Source organism: Neolamprologus brichardi, chromosome 2 (assembly GCF_056152115.1).
Source record: "Neolamprologus brichardi isolate AB-2024 chromosome 2, ASM5615211v1, whole genome shotgun sequence".
NCBI classification, from domain to species: domain Eukaryota; kingdom Metazoa; phylum Chordata; class Actinopteri; order Cichliformes; family Cichlidae; genus Neolamprologus; species Neolamprologus brichardi.
In genome coordinates this window covers 28,739,907-28,759,888 of record NC_142105.1, presented here as the reverse complement: position 1 = coordinate 28,759,888, position 19,982 = coordinate 28,739,907, and the positions used below count along the sequence as shown (strand labels likewise).

Sequence of the window (19,982 nt, the reverse complement as noted above, 5' to 3'; positions counted from 1 at the left end):
TCAGGTGTGGCAGCTCATCAAGCTGAAATAATGAGGCCACATTCCATGATTAGTGACAGACTCTTTAGATATTTATGTGACAGTAAACTGTTTCCTTTGTCAGACAGTTGGTTCTTGTCATTATTTCACCAAAGATCCTATTTTCTTTTTTTAATTATTATTATTCTTATTATTTGCGTTGCTCACAAGCAGTGGCATTTCTCACCACAGCGCTCCTTTTGCTTTTGTAGAAATACAATACCCCCTCTCCCATAAATAATTAAATAAATAAATAAATGTATACTGTCGGTTGAAGTCATAAATCCAGAAACCACTTTATAAGTGGGCGTATTAATTTAATTGAGGCAGAATCTGTTTTGTGACATGAAAGATTAATGTGGGTGGAGAGTTTTAGCAGCTTAGGAGTTTAAATGTTTATGCATTTTTTGGTTTTATAATTCCTAATACCCATTAAGTGACATTAAATAATGTAATTTGAATAGCAATTTAAGTATTCCAGGATGACGTTTTACTTTTCTCCCGCGGCACAGTCGTAGCATAAGGTGTTTACTGCTTGAAAAACAATACCTGTATATCTCTGACACCGCACCATTATTACGCTTCACACTGTTCTCAATTAGACTGAAAGTATGATACTGATAAAGGTGATTAGTGAGTGTCTCAAACATATCACAAATGGTGTGGTAAGAAAAGCCAAGCCACATATTTATTCAAGTGAATCCAAAACAAAAGTGCAGGTTTTGGATGAACTCTTTGTATGCTGCCTGCACAGACAACAGCTTGACAGTTGGTTTCAAAGAACATCTCAGCACCTGAAGGGAGGTGTGCAAGGAAGGGGAGAATCACAAAAGTGGTTCAGTCATGCACATCACACTGTTCTTGTTTTTATTAATTCCCACTGTACATCTCTGCGGCACTTAAAACAGACTTTAGCGAGCACCCTCTAACTCGCATCAAAGTCAGCACTTGTTTATTGTGTCAGCTTTAGTAATAGACATTTGCCCAAACAACTGACAGTAACATTCCTTATGCAAAATAGGCAAGAGTGAATTTCCATTGTTCTCGCTGTAGGCTGGTACTGGTTTCGCATCAATTTACAGGTGAAAGAAAGGAGATTATAAAATTTCAAATCTGAAAACGGTAAATGTTATAGAAGAAAACCCGTTGTGTCCACACAGATGTTTGCTTGGATATATTTTCTCTAGTTCTAATAATTTGCTTTGCTGTTTTACAACACTTTGCACCCAGGAATTTTCTTTATAGGTGACAACTCCTGTTTCAATAATAGCTGATTGGAAGCTGATCCCTTCATTTTGGCGCACATGACACATTAAAACTTAATTAACTCTCCGTCCGCCATAATGAGGAGTGTGATGTGTGAGTTGAGTGCCAATAAGGCGCAGTGGGGAGAGCTCGGCAAAAAAAAAAAAAAAAAAAAAATCACACTAATTTAAATAATTGACATTATACATGCTGTGTTGAATAAATAATTAAATAAATAAATAACACCTCTGGATCATAGCTTGGGTTTCTCATTAGAAGGCAAACTGTGCAACTCCGTGCTCAGGAATGAAAGTCAAGTGAAGCAATTGCAATAATTACAGCAGCAAGAAAAGTCTGTGCCTGTTGGGAAGGGTATAGGGGCTTCATGGAAGGCAATGAGGAGGGAGGCGCCGGCTGTCTACAGGTGCCTCTGATTAAGGGTAATCTGGCTAGCCCTCCCCTTTTTTATCTCTGCAACAAGCCCTGCTGCTTCTGGGTGCCTTGAGCTCCGTAGCTGCCTGGCGTAATGAGCTCCAAAGCCACACAGTAGATGCCCTGCAGGACAGTCCCTACAGAGCTATAATGAGCACTCCAGTGTACCAATTCGTGCTCCCCACCAAGGGGCCCTAGAAGCCAGCCTTCATTCAGACATGGGTGGGCATGGCTTGTTCACCAAACCTTCAATAGCCACCTTTCACTTCAACTCCCTTTCCGAGGTAATGGAATCCCATCTGGACTTAGTGTGATGCCGTTGCGTGTGTGGTATGAGGAATGGCAACATCGAGATCGGAGTGTAAGTCAGAGGCGGCGATAGAGATTGAGCTGCTGCAAAAATAAAGAGGAGGCAGGACATCAGAATAGAGTGCCAGGTAAAGAGTGAGGACAGCTGAAGTAGCTGGGGATAGAAAAAAAAAGGTAAATGAAGGTAGAGGGATAGAGAGTACTATAACTGACAGATAGAGTGAGCATAAGAGAAGGAGCGGAAGGTGAATTGTAAAATGAGGGAGCTGCCCAGTTAGATGGGAGACAGAGGGGTGGAGAGAAAGAGAGAGGAGTATCCTGGTATAATGAGGTCTATGGAGGAGGGTGGGTAAAGAGAGGAGGGGTTGTCAGAGTCCAAGGTAAGATAGTGGAGGAGCAGGAGAGTGAGAGAGAGTGAAAGAGAAAGAGAGGCTCTTTTGCCAAACAGCGGTCCCTCTGTTGGTGCTGGGGTGTATCTGTGTGTTTAAGAAACTGCACTGCTGTGCTTTTGCTCTCTTAAACAACCAGGAGGTGGGTGAGAGGATCGACGGGCCTGACCACAGAGCAGGGCTTTGAAGCTGCCTCACGCTGCGAGAAACTGTATTGGATTTAGAGAGACTGCCTTTCAAAATGAAATAGCGGAGAATGAAAGACAAAAGAAATGGAAAACTAAAATAGAGAAAATATTATAAGAGAATAAAAAGAAACATGCATTATGCATGAAGTATTCCTCATACATGCACTTTCTGCAGTTATCACTAAAAGATTAGCATAACAATTAACATTTTATAATGGCCAACATGCCAATAGCAAGATGGGGATGATGAACATGATGTGGGATTATTCGCCATCATTATGTGGCCATAAACAATTTTCAGGGCTAGGAAAGATTCTGTTTATTTTTCAAATTAGTTGTCTTTTGCATCAAAGCCTTGTATTTTCCTGCATTTTTGCATTTGTGGATGTGTTTCTCTGCGTGAACGCCTGCCCGCGCGCGTGTGTTCTAAGATGTTTGTGAAGTCCACAAGTAAAAAGGCCCTCATCATCTTTCATCTGTGCTGCATTTATTCTACAGTAGCAGTGCAGCAGCTGTTGCAGCTATATTTTTTTTCTCCTCTTTCCCCCCTCCACACGTATTTTGTATTGCGTATAAAATCTTGTGCATCTTCAAATAGCACGTTGTCAGATCACCAGTTGTACCTACTGGCAACTGAAAAGAATACGTTATCATTGTCTGAAGAAATACGCTTGGGAGGAGAGTAAGTGTACAGCATTGTATACGGATACACAATAGACACCGTCAAATGAGTAACTTTTTATACTACAACAGCTACATCTGTATCAGAAAGGATTAGCATGGCGGGAAGGATTGGACAGTGTGTCTTATTTTAATTGCTGTGTATTTTAAATAAATTCCCAATGCTTTTCTTTTTGAATAGAACCTCTGTGGGGACAGAAACTGTCTTTTCTGAATACGGTTCCATATGGGAATAGGGATTACATTATTATTATTATCTTGTGAGGGATTAAGGATTTGTCTCATTTTGTCCCAGTGAGTAGTGTTGCCCTGCAAAATACAACTAAATCACAACACAGTGTAACAAAATACATATACTTTGTTTTATTTTTTTAATAACAGCATCTCATGCATGGAAAACCAGTAACATTTTTCTAAAAAAAAGATACTGAAATTAAAAATGACATTTGGGCTCAGTTTTCAATCCATCATAGAGGACAGATCAGTAAAATTTCCTGTTATCTAAATGCGCAGCTTGACATTTTATTTTTGCTGTCGTATTCTTCTGTGTTACATCAATGTCATCCTATTGTTGGGAACACGTGATGAAGAGCAATGCCAAGCAGTAGACGTGTCTATATGAGAACTATGCAACACGTTTTAGCTTAAGAATGGAAAGACTGTTCGCTTTCTACTGCACATCTAAAATGTACACAAATTGGTATCATTACTTGTTTCACATGGGTCACTTGGCTCCAGTGCAGTATTAACCGAGAGGACACCAGAACAAAGCGCCGCCCACAGCCACAATTGACCTTTGGGGTTCTGATCTCTTAATGTGTTTCTCTGTGTTGGTGCTGATAAAGCTTTTCTTTGCCTCTGTCCAAATCTATAAAGGTTTTTTTTTTCAAAGATGCTGGCAATGCGAAGTGGGAGACACAAATACCCTCTCCATTCCACGGTCATAATCTCTGCCTCTGCCATCGATAGCTCTAATAGGTGTTTAGAAGGCCTTGTATGTGTCTCCATTTGATAGCCTGCTAATGGTTCGACATGTCATTCAGAGAAAATGTTTTGTGTTGAGTGGGCGGGATGGAAGCAAGATCAGAATTCACCACAGGAGGCCTTGGCTGAACAACTGAAACATGTAATCAAAAGCCCCCCAAATAAACCCCAAAATCTTGTAAAACAGAGTATTTTCACTAAGTTAATCTATATTCCCACCTGAAAGAGATGAAAAGATGTGCATTCATGCTCAAAACACCCAACTTATTTTGTTATGGCTATCTGGTAATTGACAGGGCAGCCTCTTTTAAGAAAGTCCCTTTTAAATTATTGAATCTGCCAAACGATTCACTGCTACATTTAGTCACTGTAATTATGAACTCACCGCCCCAGCATAATGCTGTGTTTTTGTGTATTTGACAAGCCATGTGTGATTCAAAAAAGGTTAAAGCCAGTTCTCAAATGTACACTTTGTACCATGTTAGATCTAAAAAGAGAGACGTTGGTGTCGGCGATGTGATTAGCTTCAGTCCCAGTTGGGCTGCAGAGAATGGAATACATTAGTTGACTAGTAGATATGTGAATTATATAATATTAGATTGATGTGTCCAATTGGATTTAAATGACAGTTATATTGTGTCTAAATCATATTTAAAACTGAGTGTCATATTGGATTCACAAGAGCAGACAGTCTCCCATTGGAGTACCTGCCAAAAAATAGATGAATCTATGAGTTAATTCTTAATCATTGCTAAAATGGATTTTTTTAAGATATCTGAAGTCTCGTCGTGCAATTTTTTAACATTTTTCATTTCTTCGGTTGTTCATTAATTAAGAATTGTTAGATATTTTTTGTCCTATAATAGTCACATTACATTTTACAGCGAGAATTAGTTCGGCGGAGCACAGTAAACAATGTATATAAATATAAACTGTAAAAACAATATGACTTTTTGACATTCAACACCACCATGGATTAATTATATCCTCTTTCCCAGAAAGAAATCCATTCATAATACTTTCTGACTTAACTCTGCCTTTTACACCAGGCTTCAGCAGCCTGCTGCTGCTACTTGGCCACAGAAGTTCTCCACTGAGGTTTAACGCAACCAATGAGATTATTTATGCTTGCATAGCAGCTCTGTCTCTGAAAAAACATGTTTGTATTGCTAAAACCCCAATCTGCCTACATGTCCTGGTTCATGTGTGGCCGTGACTCCCCAGACTGAAGGTTTGGTCGAGGTCTCTCTTTCTGCTAGTAGTGTGGAACACATGCCTGGCACGACCAGTGCCATGGGGGGAATGGCACACAGCTGGTTTGATTGGACTCTGGCCTTAATCGCCCATGTCTCTGCCATCAGCGCTCAAGGAGCAGTAACACACATGTTAACTGTGCTCATACAAGGGAAACTGATTGGAGCCTTCTAGATTTATTCCTAATCAAATACTGAATTGTGCCCAGACAGATAAAATGCTGGTGTCGCTTTCCAAGTCTGGTATCAGTGTCTAACAAGAAAGTTTGGGCTAGGTGTTCAACGAGCTACTTTGCGGTCTCAATTTTTCAGCAAATGAAGGGGACTGTTGTCAGAGAGCTGATTGTAGGGTGCAAAATACTGGGTGACAATCTGCGTGTCAAGATAAATACATCTGCTCCTGAGGAAATGCCATTAGCCATGCATATTTTAATCCTAAATAACTGTTATAAAAGGTTGCAAAACAAAAACACAAGGATCTAAAAGGTCAGTATTGAGCAGCTTAAACAAGAGTAGACTGCTCATCTAAACGAGAGCATCTCGCCTGTAACTGATGAGAAGTACAAGTTGGAGACTTTTTTCTTTAATTCTCGTTCCTCGGATGTACTGTTATACATTCATCATTCTGACCTCTTTTGTCAAACAGCAGTCAAATCCGAATGCTTTTTTTAATAACACATGCACTGAATAATATAACTTGCTAAGATGTTAAATATTGTCATTTATCAAAAAAGCCATTGCCTGACCATGAGAAGAAGTCAATAACAATGTGTAGCTAATGTAATTTTGAATACACTTAATGCTCTGCTTAGCCGACTAGAGAGGGGACTGCAGTAATAAATCGGTTGACTGTTACTGATAAGCTTAACAGCAAAGCAGCATCCAAGCATTTGAATGAGGGCATTAATGGTTGTTTAAAACAGGAATAATGAAGTGACAACAGCAGTGTTGTGTTGCCTCTTGCTCTTGAGAGGAACGTCTGCCAGTGGAGGAAAATGGTGACTTGCTCACTTCTAAAGGACATCAGCAGAGAAGTAGCACTTCCAGTTATCAGAACTTGGCGAATACTATAACTGCAAATGACAAAAACAAACAAACAAACAAAAACAAAACAACGTGGCCTCATTTCAGCATTTCATTTCATTTGTGTCAACAGCTTCTCGTGCATGCGCACAAACTTAAAAGCGTACGCACAGGGAGACCACTCTTAATCTTTTTGACGCACACATGTGCACGCTCATGCACGTTTGCTCGCGAAATACACATAGAAGCTCATATGCAGTGCACAAACACAAAGCAAATGTCCTCACAAAGTAGATGAGCTCCATTCTGTGTCGAATCGAAAGCATCTGCAAAGCCAGTTGCTCTCGGCCGTGGAGGCGTGCATCAGCCGGCAGAGGCGCCTGCTTGGTGTCCCAGGGTGGCTCGCGTAACACTTGGCCTGCTCCCTAGCCACTGCCGGGATCAGAAAGGCCCACTGCTATCATCCGGGCGCTGGCAACAGTGAGGCTAGGCTTAGAATGACAAATTGGTTTGAGGGAGTGAGTGAGGAAGAGAGCAAGCCAAGAAATATACTTTGAAGAGAGAAATGCATTCCGGGTTTCGACAAGCATGCCATATTATATGGTCAAGTGTACAAGTCCGACTCCTGCCACGCGGATTGATCGAGATCCCAAAGACACTTAAATGAGGCGAGGGTCTTTCATCGTTACAATGCCAAAGAATTTATCTTAGAAAGTCACCCAAAATATGACTGGATTAGAGAGCTTTTCAGCATGCGGTCTCTCGTCTCGTGGCCTCAATTTTCATTGAACTGCCCTTTTATTTTTAGCAACAATAGTTTAGTAGTATTTGCTTATGTTTCACAGTGTTGGAAATGTAGAAATGTCTAAATGCACATTACAATATTTCCAACTTTATCCAAAGAAACCCGAATTATCATGTAAATCAGGATGTTTACATACAGAAATGCATTTCAGATAATTGCAGAAATAATCTGAAAAAAATATATGTTGTGTAATACATGCTAATGTAATTTTCTCTGATGGATTATTGATTCAGAATGTATTACTTGCTTCATATTTCAACAAACTCATCATTGCCACCATCATCAGTGATTACAGCCAGTGAATAATGCTCTGTGTTCATGGTTTGGGAGAGTTATTCTTTTCAAATGAAACACGCAGGGAAAAATGGTGGTTAGTGAAATGTTATCTTTATTTTGGACTGAAGTAGAGCATGAATTGATATTTGGTCACTAAATATTGCATATATAATACGTGGCATGTATAGCATGTCACTATTACAAGTATCAGCTTAAAAAATTGTGTGTCTGTTTTCTGTATGAAGGTTCTGAAAACAAAATCTCCTAATGCAAAGTCAGAGCAATAAAAACAATATTAAGCTTCTTCGGCATATTTTAGATTATCGGAAACCCACATTCGGTGAAATCCGACTGTTGTTAATCCACAACAAAACTGCATTTGTAAAAAAATAAATAAAAATAAAAATCCATTTTACCAGAGACTGTTCAAAATTATAGGGGCAAGAAAATTCCAAAATAAATGGGGAACGGTGCAACTGTTGACTCTGGCAAGCTGTTTAATGTTGGAGGTGCACAGCATTCTGCTCGGCTCGAGGAGGACACTGCGTACGAACGCTTTGCATATTCAAACAGGAAATACTTTCTTTAATCGCGTGCAATCAAATCTACAATTGACTGTATAAGGGATAATCTAATTAAACATTACCACAATTATCGGTCTTGGCCAATTGGATAACTGACTTATTAACTAGTGTTGTGTTCTGCTGTTTTAAGCAATAGCTTGTTTTAAACAAGCAGCTTTGTAGGTTGTAATTACATTTTCTGCAGGCTTGTTGGCACCTTGGTCAAAGGCAACCTCCTGTGTGGACTCCCTCATGTAAATAAGAGCCCCTTTCCTTGCCAAAGCAATCATGACATTGCACTGGTGTAATGCTAGGCCTGCAAATAAGCCATGTCAGAAGCATACGCACAAGACACCGGATGTAGCCCTCTTGAATTCCCTCTCTCAGCAAACTGCAGAGACGCACCATTTGGCATCTGTGGAATTTGGTTTTAGGTTGCAAAGTATTTTACTTTTGTTGTCAAATTGCTTTGCAAATGAGGCCCACTCTGGCACGATTTCAAAGAGCTTGTGCTATATGTGCAGCTTCCTTCAGGCACTAGTTTCCGAACCTTCATCATTCTCTATGCATATGCACAGTACTGCACTAAGCTCACATGGAAGGCTAGATAAACATGCCAGGCTGGGAGGAAGATGGAAGGCAGTATGCTTATGTCTTGTCAGCCTGTCTGTATGTTGATTTTGTGTTGTTCAGCTTGACTGGCATGGTCTATCTAATAACATGGCAGGTAGACAGTACGAAAGCCTCGTAGGTTTCTACCCATTAAAATGATATTCAATCATTTTTTGATGCGCTTTTTTTTTTGCCCCAAACCACGCCTTATAATGATTCAAGGTTCGAGCGCCATTCACATTGAAATGTTGTGTTGCTTGAAGCCACATCAAAATAATTGTTTTGATATGTTCCGTTTTTGACTTGGCAATGACATTAATAGGAGGTGATTGTACAATGAAGATAAAAAGCATTTTTTGAGGTATGTTGACTAAATTTCAGCCATGGATCCCCTGGCTCACAATTATACGTTTTTAGTCTGGGCATCATGGAACAGCCATTGCTTTGAGATACAAGTGTTGCACATATTGCGTGTCCTTTTGATTGCATGTCCAAGTCAGCCACTAAATAATAATGCAGGGATTGAAACACTGCAAAATAGCCCAAGGCTCAGAAATTGCTAATGAACATCACCAGGGTGCAGCTGGGGTTGCACTGTGTGATAAAGGCATTGGAACCTTACTTCATGTTTCAAAGGCAAATAATCTGTGGTCGATCTCTCTATACTCCAAACATCTGTGTCACTGCCTTAAAAGTGGCGGGAGACAATAAATGTGCACTAAGGAAAACCACAGATGACTCGCTAAAACGAGATATATATTCCAACGTGTCATAGTTTCAAGTGTTAACTTCAGCACTGGACATCTTTATGGCATATGTTTCTGTGGACTGATAAGCAGTGGAAGCATGATCTCTGTCATCACAATATTACAAATATGTGTTTTATACTTGTTACATTTTCTCCTTTCACTGCCTGTCAAGAGCTATTCTCACTTTGCAGAGAACCGGCAAGCAACGGGAAATCCGTGGAGAGGCAAAGAGACAGAAGGCAAGAAAAAGAGAATATATTTGGTGCTATGTGCCGCAGATCAAAAACATGGCAGTCACATGATCAAAGGCATTTGATAATCCTTGAACTACAATGCTCCTTTAATCCTAGCGAGAGAACTATATTTTATTGGGGGAGGAGGGTTGAAACAATGTTGGGGTGACAAACAGAGCTGAAGAAGCAGTAACTAGCTGGTAGAAATACAGTTTACTAAATGTGGCACAGTACTTTTGTGGGAGCTGGGGAAGAAAATAGTATAAAGCCTCCTTGTGTGGGGAGAAAATGGAGGCTGAGTTGATGGGACTAGAAACACAAATGTGCCACAAGTCAGTGTCCACTCAGCACTGAATAGTGCTCTTGTTTTTTTTCACTATACTTGTTGGGGAAGTTGGCTCGGTGAATGTGACTAGACTGCCTTATACTACATCTGCCACACAGAAACAGAGTGCAAGCTACACAGGGTTTGGGCTACGACTTCTCCCAGTCAAGTTGAGTTTCTGGCTAGTTCATTTTCCTGAAGATTCTTTTATACATATATATATATATATATATATATATATGTTTAAAAAATTGGATGGTTTACAAAAATACGCTATATAATCAAATGGCAGAACAACAACATACCACATTGTGTTTATTATTTATTTATTTTAATTCATTTTGAATTTACATATGATATATTACACTTTAAAAAAAAAAATGTAATCGTTGAACTGCAATATTTAATGTTGGGTGTAAAAGCAGCACCATCCCTATAGAGCCTGTAGGTTTTCACAACTTGCAAAAAACACTTGTCCACAAAACATTGTAAAGAAATTTGAGATTTTGTTCAGGACTTAAAGTAAAGGCGTCCAAAGAATTAGACAACTCTGTGCACAAAGGATCAGGCAAAAAACACATATTGAATAGATGTGATCGGTGAGTTATCAGGCACAACTGCTTTAAAACAGATGTCGCTCTGTAGTGGAAATCATTGCACAGGCTCAGGCACATTTCTGAAAATCACTGTCATTGAACACAGTTCATCCACTAGATGAAAGTTAAAGCCAGGAACATTATAAGAGGGTCTATTGTAACACTATCCTAAAAGAATCTGGGGGCTATTTCTAATCTATATGTTATACAGCAGCAACGCTGAGAGTAGAAAACCTTTTTTAAAACCTAAAGTGACATCCACACAGAGAGCGATTCACTCATCCATATCACTTTGAAGTTAATGTAGGTGTAGACTGGTTGCCTAGGTAACCCTATAATGCATTTACTACCAGGTCATATGTCAATCAACAGTATCCTGCACTCTTAGAAAGAAAGTGTACTTTATTGATCCCCGTGGGGAAATTCCGCTCTGCATTTAACCCATTCACTCAGTGACGCAGCGGGCAGCCATTGGGCGCCCGGGGAGCAGTGTGTAGGGATGGTACCTTGCTCAGGGGTACCTCAGGGTAGCTGTTCAGGGGAATCGAATCCCCGACCTTCCAATCACAGGGCCACCACTCTACCTACTGAGCTATCCCTGCCCGAATGAAATGTTACCACAAGCAGGATTTGAACCTGGCCCTCCTGGTCTCAAGGCGGCTCGTCATCTCACTGAGCCAAGCTGTAGTTGCTTCAGTTGCTCACCTCAAATCTGAGAAACGTTGACTTGTTGAGGTGTATATGTCTGCTGAGTGGAGTTTTTTATACCTTACAATGCAAAATAAATAAAAAAAATATATATATTTTTAAAAACTTACCCATTTTGTCAGAAAGTGGTTTATCAAAACTTCAAGTTTTTCTTTCTTTCTTTTTCTTTTTTGCAAGAGCATGATCCCGGAGCCAAAGAGAAGACGGAACATTTTGATCACCTCACACCTGAAAAGTTTTACTGAAGCTTTTCTTGTGTTCAGTGATGCACATCTTCTCTTAAATGTTTTTTTCTAATATCACACAAGATTAATAGAGACAGAAAACATGTAAATGACAAATAGTTATTTATGAAGTCTTTTACGACAAAAGATTTCAGATTTTTATTATTATATCTTAACAGGCACATAAAAGCCCATTTTTAACATTCACCTTCTGTAGTTCTGTAGTTTTTTTTTTTAAAGAGAAAGTAAAAAACAAGAAAACTTTCATCTGAAACTCTTCAAAGTATGCTTGTTCTGAAGACATTTAAGATTCCGTGTGGGAAACTTTCAACAGAGAAGCTCACAACTCACAGGTCCTCAGCTGGCACTGTCATTACTATAACCTATAACTCCTCTGTGAAAGGAGTAGCACACAATGTACATTTTTTGGCAGATTCCCACATGGAATATCTTTAAAAGAAATACTCCAGTGACTTTCAGAAGGCAGTCAGTCTAATTTTTCAAGAACGATAGAACAACTCTCTGTCCCATGCAGCTTTTTACGCACATGTTGGTAAAGTGAAATTTAAAAAAAGAGCATATATTTATAGCAAAAACAAAAAAAACCTTTTAAATAACAAGTTTAAATATTTTGCATATTTTTGTTTTCATTTGTCTTTTATGCAGACTTTTAGCGGGAAAACTGTGTGACATTTATTAAAGTACACAATTAAGACTTACACAGTTTGTGAGCTGCTGAGTGAGGCTCCTAATTTATACGATGAGAGTAAAGACGGCGAGATAGAAATAGAGCTCATTCTTAGATTTTATCAAAACATTTCCAAGAAATCAGAAAGATAAAATTGTCTTGTATTTTCTTCAGAAACTGTAATATATATATATGTATAACATGTGCTCTCTGGGCCTCATCCTATTACAATAACCAGCCCATGCATGGTGAAAAGACCAAAAACATCAATATGTGGCGTAATCCAAATCCCTCTGTTGCAACCATTGTCAATAGTCTTCATTATCAGATGTAAAATGTCCCAGACAAAGGTGAGTTGAAAAATGACAGTCGTTTTTACTTCCATATGTTTTCCCTTATCACCTCTCTACTCTACTGTCTCTCCTGTAACTGTGCAGAGATGAGCTATGAGCTGTTTGTCAGAAAAGCTGTACAGTTTCCACGCTGATGAAACACTAACGATTATTAATTAGATTTAACGAGCGAGTTAAACTAGGAATTTATAAGAAATGGCATGAGTGAAAAGTGGTGGTTAGCTTTACTGTCATCCTTTTTTGCATTTGATAATGTCTCTTCTTTAACAGTATTTGTGCTTCCAAATGAAAGTAGTTGTTAATTTGGATCACATATTGTTTTGTATAAATTCAACAAAACAAAACAAATAAATAACTAAATGTTTTTGCATAAACATTACATTGTGTGTTCAATAGTTTTAGCATATTTGGCATCTGATTTTATAAACTGGTAACACAGAAATAACACAAATGTTTGTTTTTTCCCTGTTACTTTCACATACGACAGTAGAATAACTAGAAGTGGTAAAGGGAATATTTTCCTGAATGCTTTGTGTGAAGTTTTTGCAAGTCATGCCTTGATTAACCGCCAGTATTGATGGAGTGCCGAGTTATCTGTACATTGCAAACACCGCGGTTCACATTATAATTGATTGGACTCTCTTTTTTTCCTTTTTCTTTTTTGTCACTCTCCTCCTAACTCTACAATATCCTGTAGATTCACAATTTTGGAGGCAGTGTTCAGAATCAAGGTCATTCATTTTCCCCCACTGGGAACACGCAGAAGCAAACTCCATTTCCTGCTCCTACCCACAAAGAAAATAATTCATGTTTATTTGTCACATCAATTAAGATATCATGGTTATATTGCGTACTCAATCTGTAGGGAAAATTTTGTCTACTAATTCCATCGTCCCAGCCAGGCCCATTTATTCATTTATATTTCATGTCCTGGTGTTTACGCTACAGTGAATGCCTGGCTCCTTTTTTTTCTCCCCTCTCTTAGTTGCCTTGTCCAGAGAGGTGTTCTCCTTCTACGTTGCGATGAAATATAGATGTTAAGAGTCTGGAGAGTCGAGCGTCTCATCTGTCCTAGAGAAACCATAAGGCAGCCATTAATAGTGTCACAGAGCATCAGACGTACCACAGGCACATAATTGGAAATGAGGACATAACCGAAAGCACCTGCTTGAAAATCAACAGTGCCTTCCCACGAGGCAAGCCCTCGGTAGATTCCAAAAGAAGTTTTCCAAGCCCCTCCGCTTCCCTGCTGGTTCTGTGTCACCCATTGCTCTTTTTTTTTTCATTTCTCACTGAGGTCAGCTCAAGATGGCTTATTGTTTTTTCTTTTTTTTTTTAATGATGGCATTGTGAGTATGCAAATACTTTGGATCTTTGCATAATCACAAGCAGCGGGACCATCTGTTGTTGGCTTGTTGACTTACCTTGTGTCTGCTTTTAATGGTGTTTTCTTGTATCTGAGTGATGTATTGGTGTATTAACAATGTGATAATCATTTAACCTCAAAAAATGCAGTCGGGCATGTACGAAAAACCCGAACATATGTTCAGCGAAATCTTCTGACAAAGAAGGATTTATAATCTTTGAGCAGGGATAGAAATAAGGGAAAACACAAAAACAAATAACAAAACAAAAAAATCACTCCGCTCACGTTATGTCAGATAAGACGACGCTGTCAAGATAGAGATTTAAAATGTGACGCTTGACAAACGTTGTGATCTTGGCTTAGTGGGTAGTAAAGAGTGGGAGTTAACCCCCACTTAAAAACGCAGCAAAATACTAATAGCAAGGAATAGTAAATAAGATGAAACTTTTGGCAAGGATATGCCTCCAATGAAACATGTCCCTGATAATGTTTTTTTTTTCTACCAGAACCAGAGCCAGACACCAGAGAAGTCTTTTAACTCACCGCCTCCCATTTGTCCTCATAAGGTAAGCTCCAGTTTGCTTTCAGGCAAGGAATAAACAGCATTATGTGAAATAATTACAGATATTTTAAGGATGCGATGTTCTTATTAAGCTGTGTTTCTGTGTCTATTTGCATTTTGCATTTGTAAATTAACTGCATAATATGTCAAGACCCTTTTCATCTTCTCACATATCTGATGTTCCATTCACCATATCATTGCAAGACTCTTTGCCAAATGGTGTGCAAAATGAATTTGTTTATCATGGGTTCTTAAAGAAATTATTTTCATTTCCAAGACAACGGTTTCATCTGTTTTCTGTTCTTCCTCTGTGCGTTCTGCTAATCGTTCGGGATTTATTTAACATGAAGCGAGAAGGGCAAATTTATTCAATGCTAATTAGTCTTGTACATGCACAGTCAAAGTCATCACTTCACTGTGATGGTCTCAAGTCGTCACCACACACTGACTGAAGTCACTCTTCCCTTCAACCTCTACTCCTGATGCGTGACTCTTGCAAATGTGATAATGTGCCATGCAGTGAAATTCGCGCAATTTCAGTTCACTTAGCACCAAACGTGTCAAAAATGCCTGTGTCCTTTTCTGGATGAATGGGCGTTATGGCTGAGAGTGGCTTATTGCAAGAGTGGACCTTGGTAAAAGGAGCCCAATAGATGGAAGCTGTCTGACAGGCTGTCATCAACTGTTCAAAGCCTAACACCGCTCTACATCCCTAATGCACAGCTAGCTGTCTGAAATGACTTTCGTGGCATTAAAATATGCAGACAGTGGTCGGACAGTAAATAATAACAAAATATGATACCCGTTTCTCTGCTCTGTCACTGGAAAATCACTGGAAAAAGTAAATTAACTGCATATCTATCATTGCAGAATAACAACGCACATCCATGTAAGGCCTGAACTTTTCAAATTTGGGTTGCTTTTGGTGAGAAATTATAGCGTGCCGTAGCTTTAACGGGGTGTTACAGATGTTTTAATGTAAGAAGACATCACTTTGGATTGCTCCGCATACTATATCTACGTCTTGTTTCCTCTGGACCCCATACTTCTCTCTCTTTCACTCTTTCCATTTTTACCCAGCTGATCAGGGCTGATGTAATGGGGGAACACTGTGGGTTTGCGGATAGTGTTATTCACGTTTTAGCTGTTAGCAGCTGAACATAATCTCCCTCTAGTCAGCTCACATTAGTCTCCATGATCCACACCAGCCCAATATGTGCAGCGAATGCATTGGGCCAGCTGGGGTAATTTAGTATGTCAGTCAGTTCAGGAGGCTGGTAAAATGAGTAAATGGCTGGATATGATTTATATGTAAAGAATATTCTGATTATAATGGCTCTCAGAATAGAATATCCACTGGCTTTTTAAACTTCTCTTCATCTGCATTGTGTGCATCCCCCAGATAGATAGCGAAATGAACAGAGGGCTTTTAAACTGACTACTCTGTGATTATATTAAGAATGTGAGAGTGAGAGAGCGAGGAGAGGGAGGAGAGGGAGGAGATCGGGTGCCCGAGCACTAAGTATATATAATTGCTTCTTGACACATTGGCCAAATTCTGCAGTGCCAGGATCTGAGCGAAGATGATTAACGGCTGTCCAAGTGGGTGGGCACTGCAGGTCATTCAGGGCCTTTGGTTTCCATAGTGATTCTAGTCTAAAGGCCATATATTGCATAGTGAATATCCCAGAGGTCCACACATTGTTAAACTACAATTATAACTCACATCAAGAGCATTGTCTGTCCACCGCAAACTCTCTTATTCACCCAGCAAGTGTCTTGCTGCGTTTTCCCTCTGCTCATCATTTATTTTCTCTTCTTATTTTCTTAAATTGTCTCCCCCAGCTGGCGAGAAGATAAAGAGTAAAAATTTTGCATTATGTGAATAATTGATGTGTGGGCTCACCTCAGAGCATCATCACACTACGGCAGTCGGGGTAAGAGGTGAGGGTAAGATCATATTTCTGACATGAGGCTTCGGGCTGTAGAAAATTGTTTCACAAGGGTTTTCACAAGGTTTTCCTGTGAATCGACAGCGTGAATAACAACTTCTCATTATAGCACAACAGGGTAGTAATAAAATGTGAATAGGGATGCACATGCTTGGTTATGTACATAAAGTCATGTGCGTCTGACAAGCTATAACATACAAGTAGTTCATTATAATACGGTTCTTGGTATCTGAGGTGGCTGTGTATAATAATGTGTGTGTAAGCATGCCAAAGTATGTGTATGTCTTTGTGAACACCACAATTTAAATAGGTGACAGATGGAGAGGACAAGGGATGGGGGTGGGGATCAAGCACCTCTGACAATATGGGGCCTGCACTGCACCTTGTTCTTGCCAACTCTGAAATAGCTACGGTAAACTAAAGCCGTGTGACTCCGGGATGCCATTTCACAGTTTTGTTTTCCTCGCGTTTCACAGTTTTTATTTCCACAAAAGACAAACTCTCTTGTGAAATGTCACCTAACAATGTAAAAGTTGAGCGATGAGCATGCTAGAGAAACACCTTGCTTCTTGAAGGGTTAGACTTTATTCTGTGAAGTTCGACAAAGACATGAATGTAAATGCGCTGAGTGTTACAGATAAAATTCTTAAGACATACAGTGTGCAGGAGCTTTTTAAAGCCAAGGAAAGGCCAGCGAATAAACACATTTCAATGGTGATTCACTCTGTATAATAAAAGGAAATCCCTCAGGCGTCCAAACAAAAGGCCTGTCGTGCAGCAATTAAGCTTTGTTATTTGCGTCAAGCAGACTATGGATAAGTAATGTATCTTCCTAAACATGTACGTCCACATCCTCGCACATGCAAGTGCACGGCCAAACACAGTCAGTCACTCAACCCCAATTCATTTGAGGTAAATGTAATCTCAGAAGACAAGCAGCAACAACCCACGGCTCCATCAAGGTGCCCGGGGTCGCATTGGTGGCCATCGTCAAATAAATAATGCTTTGTGACTGAAAAAAAGACAATCCAAAAGGTCATCTGTGACCTCTGGGACCAGTGCTGTGCAGCATCTGTCACTAGCAAGCACCGCATGTCTGTGTCAAATGGCAAAAGGTATGTGGTGCAGCCGGCCTGCCATGTAACGAAGGGAGTAGGCCTCTATATACATAACATCACAGTCACAATTGTATTAAGAGGGCTCCACAGTATCCTGGCTCATCTGCAGGACATCTTCTACGCACCATAGTATAAATGACAGAATGGAAAATTATCTACAATATTATTAAATAAGTACACTTTTCGAGATCATACCTGGCATATGTTCTTTGGAAATCTAACTGAAAAAAAAGGATAAAAAAGTATTTGACATCCCATTAATCCCTTTTGAGGTAATGAGGTTTAGGTAACTTTCAGGAGGATAAGTGAACAATGGCTATCCTCTTTGATGATATTTCACTTGTCACATAATTTCCGTAACCGCGGTTAATGGTATCAAATATTCAGGGTAAAATGATGAAGAAATATATAATCGATGCTTTCCTTTCAGCCAACTTACAATTCTCATATATCTGCATCAGACCACACCTCCGTGTGGAACAAATCAATAATGTTCCATTTCTAACCAAATTCTTCTTTTTGTATGGTGAAATCCGATCTTTATGGACACAGTAACAAATTGGATATCCCCACAGTCACATTGGAAAAAGAAACACAAACACAGAGACAACATGGGTTGCTCTGTAAAAAATGTACCATGCATATTGTTTGACGAAATTGCGTACCACACAAATTTCATTCTGAATTCTCTCAAAGTGCAAATGAGGCTCACTTCTGTTAGTATATTTCCCAGATCCCCTGCACTGTACTCTCTCACATGCTGGCTGTCCTTTCCTCTCACTCGCCACGTATCTCCCTCCCCACATCCAGCTAAACCAATCAGGGATTTGAGGGCCTCGCCTCCAATCAATTACGACCCAAATCAGTGCAGAGGCCTTTGATATAGAATCATTTGTCAAATCAGTGCAGATGGCTGGGGGCAGGTACCCTTGTGCTATAGGCCATATCCATGTGGAAATCTCTGCTCAGGGTGGGCTCTCTTGATGCTCCCCAACCTATTAATGGAAAGTCATTTTGTGCGCCAGGACTGCAGTCCAGCTGCCTGGCCTCCTAGATTGCTAGTGTTTAAGCATCTTAGTCAAACAGCGGATAATAGCAAATGATTTGAACTTTTTAGGCAAACGTAATATGAATCTCATGGATCCTACTTAAAGTTTTCAAATGGACTGTACAACGACTACAAGCTTGCCAAAACTAAAAAAGTCTTCAACCTTTAGCCTTTTCTTTATACTCTTATATAAAGAGACCTTGGGTTTCAGCAAATTCAGCAATAATACATATAACGAAATAATTATTATCTTTTATTGTTTTTCTTTTGAAAACCCAATATATTTTTTAGAGCCTCTGTAAAGCTCCCTATTACTTCTTATAGTGATTTATCATAGCCTTCAGAGTTTCAAACCAAGTTGCTTCTTCTTACAGTATCTCATGTAGACTCTTGTCTCAAGCGATGACATAGTGAGCTCCTTTAAATACCTAGGAGTTTTCATTTTTACGATCTAGCACATTTCTAATAAGATATTGGCAGACGTTAAACACGGCATCACAGGAAGCTATGATGGATGGTCATTGCGAGATTGGATCAGAACTGCCATCTAAACCAATCCTCCAACCTACCACCACCTACTCTTTGTGTCTAATGTAACACTGAGCATGATAGATGGTTCTGGAAGCCCTTTTACAATGTGTAAAAAGCAATATACATGTAAGTATATCTACACATTTTTACTTATATCATGTTACAGAATGAATTTCTGTTTTCTTTCAAATGAAACATGATTGCAATAAATAAAAACTCAAAAGAATAAAGATAAGATAATACAACCCTAGTCTGGTCATTGTCATCATCATCATCAGTGACATTTTATTCTCTTCTGTTTTGTGTTCCCACCGTTTTTTTTCTTTTTTCCTAGGCATGATTAAAAACTCTCTAAAATGCACAGAAATGTTTTTTAAGGTCTTGAGGTTTTGAGCTATTTTACAAGCAGTAGTTTTCTTGGAAACCATTTGCAGAGTTCATGCAATATTCTCTGCACTGTGAACATCAGTGAAACAACAGTTTCCAAGGATTCCTTGTGCCAAGCCAGGAGCACTCAACTGTTTTTCAAGGCAGTTTAAATACTAGATTTTATTTGGCATCATTATTTAAGGATACTTGTAGCTCTTTCTATACTTTCTAATAACTGCTGCAGTTGTGTTTGAGGTTTTAAGTCCCTAATATGCAGGACTATGTAGCAACAGTCAAAAATGCGAAGCTCCAGCTGTATTTGCGGTCACGTCTTTTCCTTGGTAATCATGTCTTTACAGTTAATCTTGAATTGGAAATTATA

General features: G+C 39.3%; 1 protein-coding gene across 1 annotated transcript in view; it reads left to right on the top strand.

Annotated features, from left to right (window-relative positions):
- The window catches only part of pcdh11 (protocadherin 11), a 131,612-nt gene that overhangs the window by 41,142 nt on the left and 70,488 nt on the right, over window positions 1-19,982 (top strand). The window contains exon 4 of the mRNA XM_006781343.3: window positions 14,527-14,586. Within this exon, the coding sequence (XP_006781406.1) occupies window positions 14,527-14,586 (60 nt within the window). The remainder of the gene's footprint in view (window positions 1-14,526; window positions 14,587-19,982) is intronic.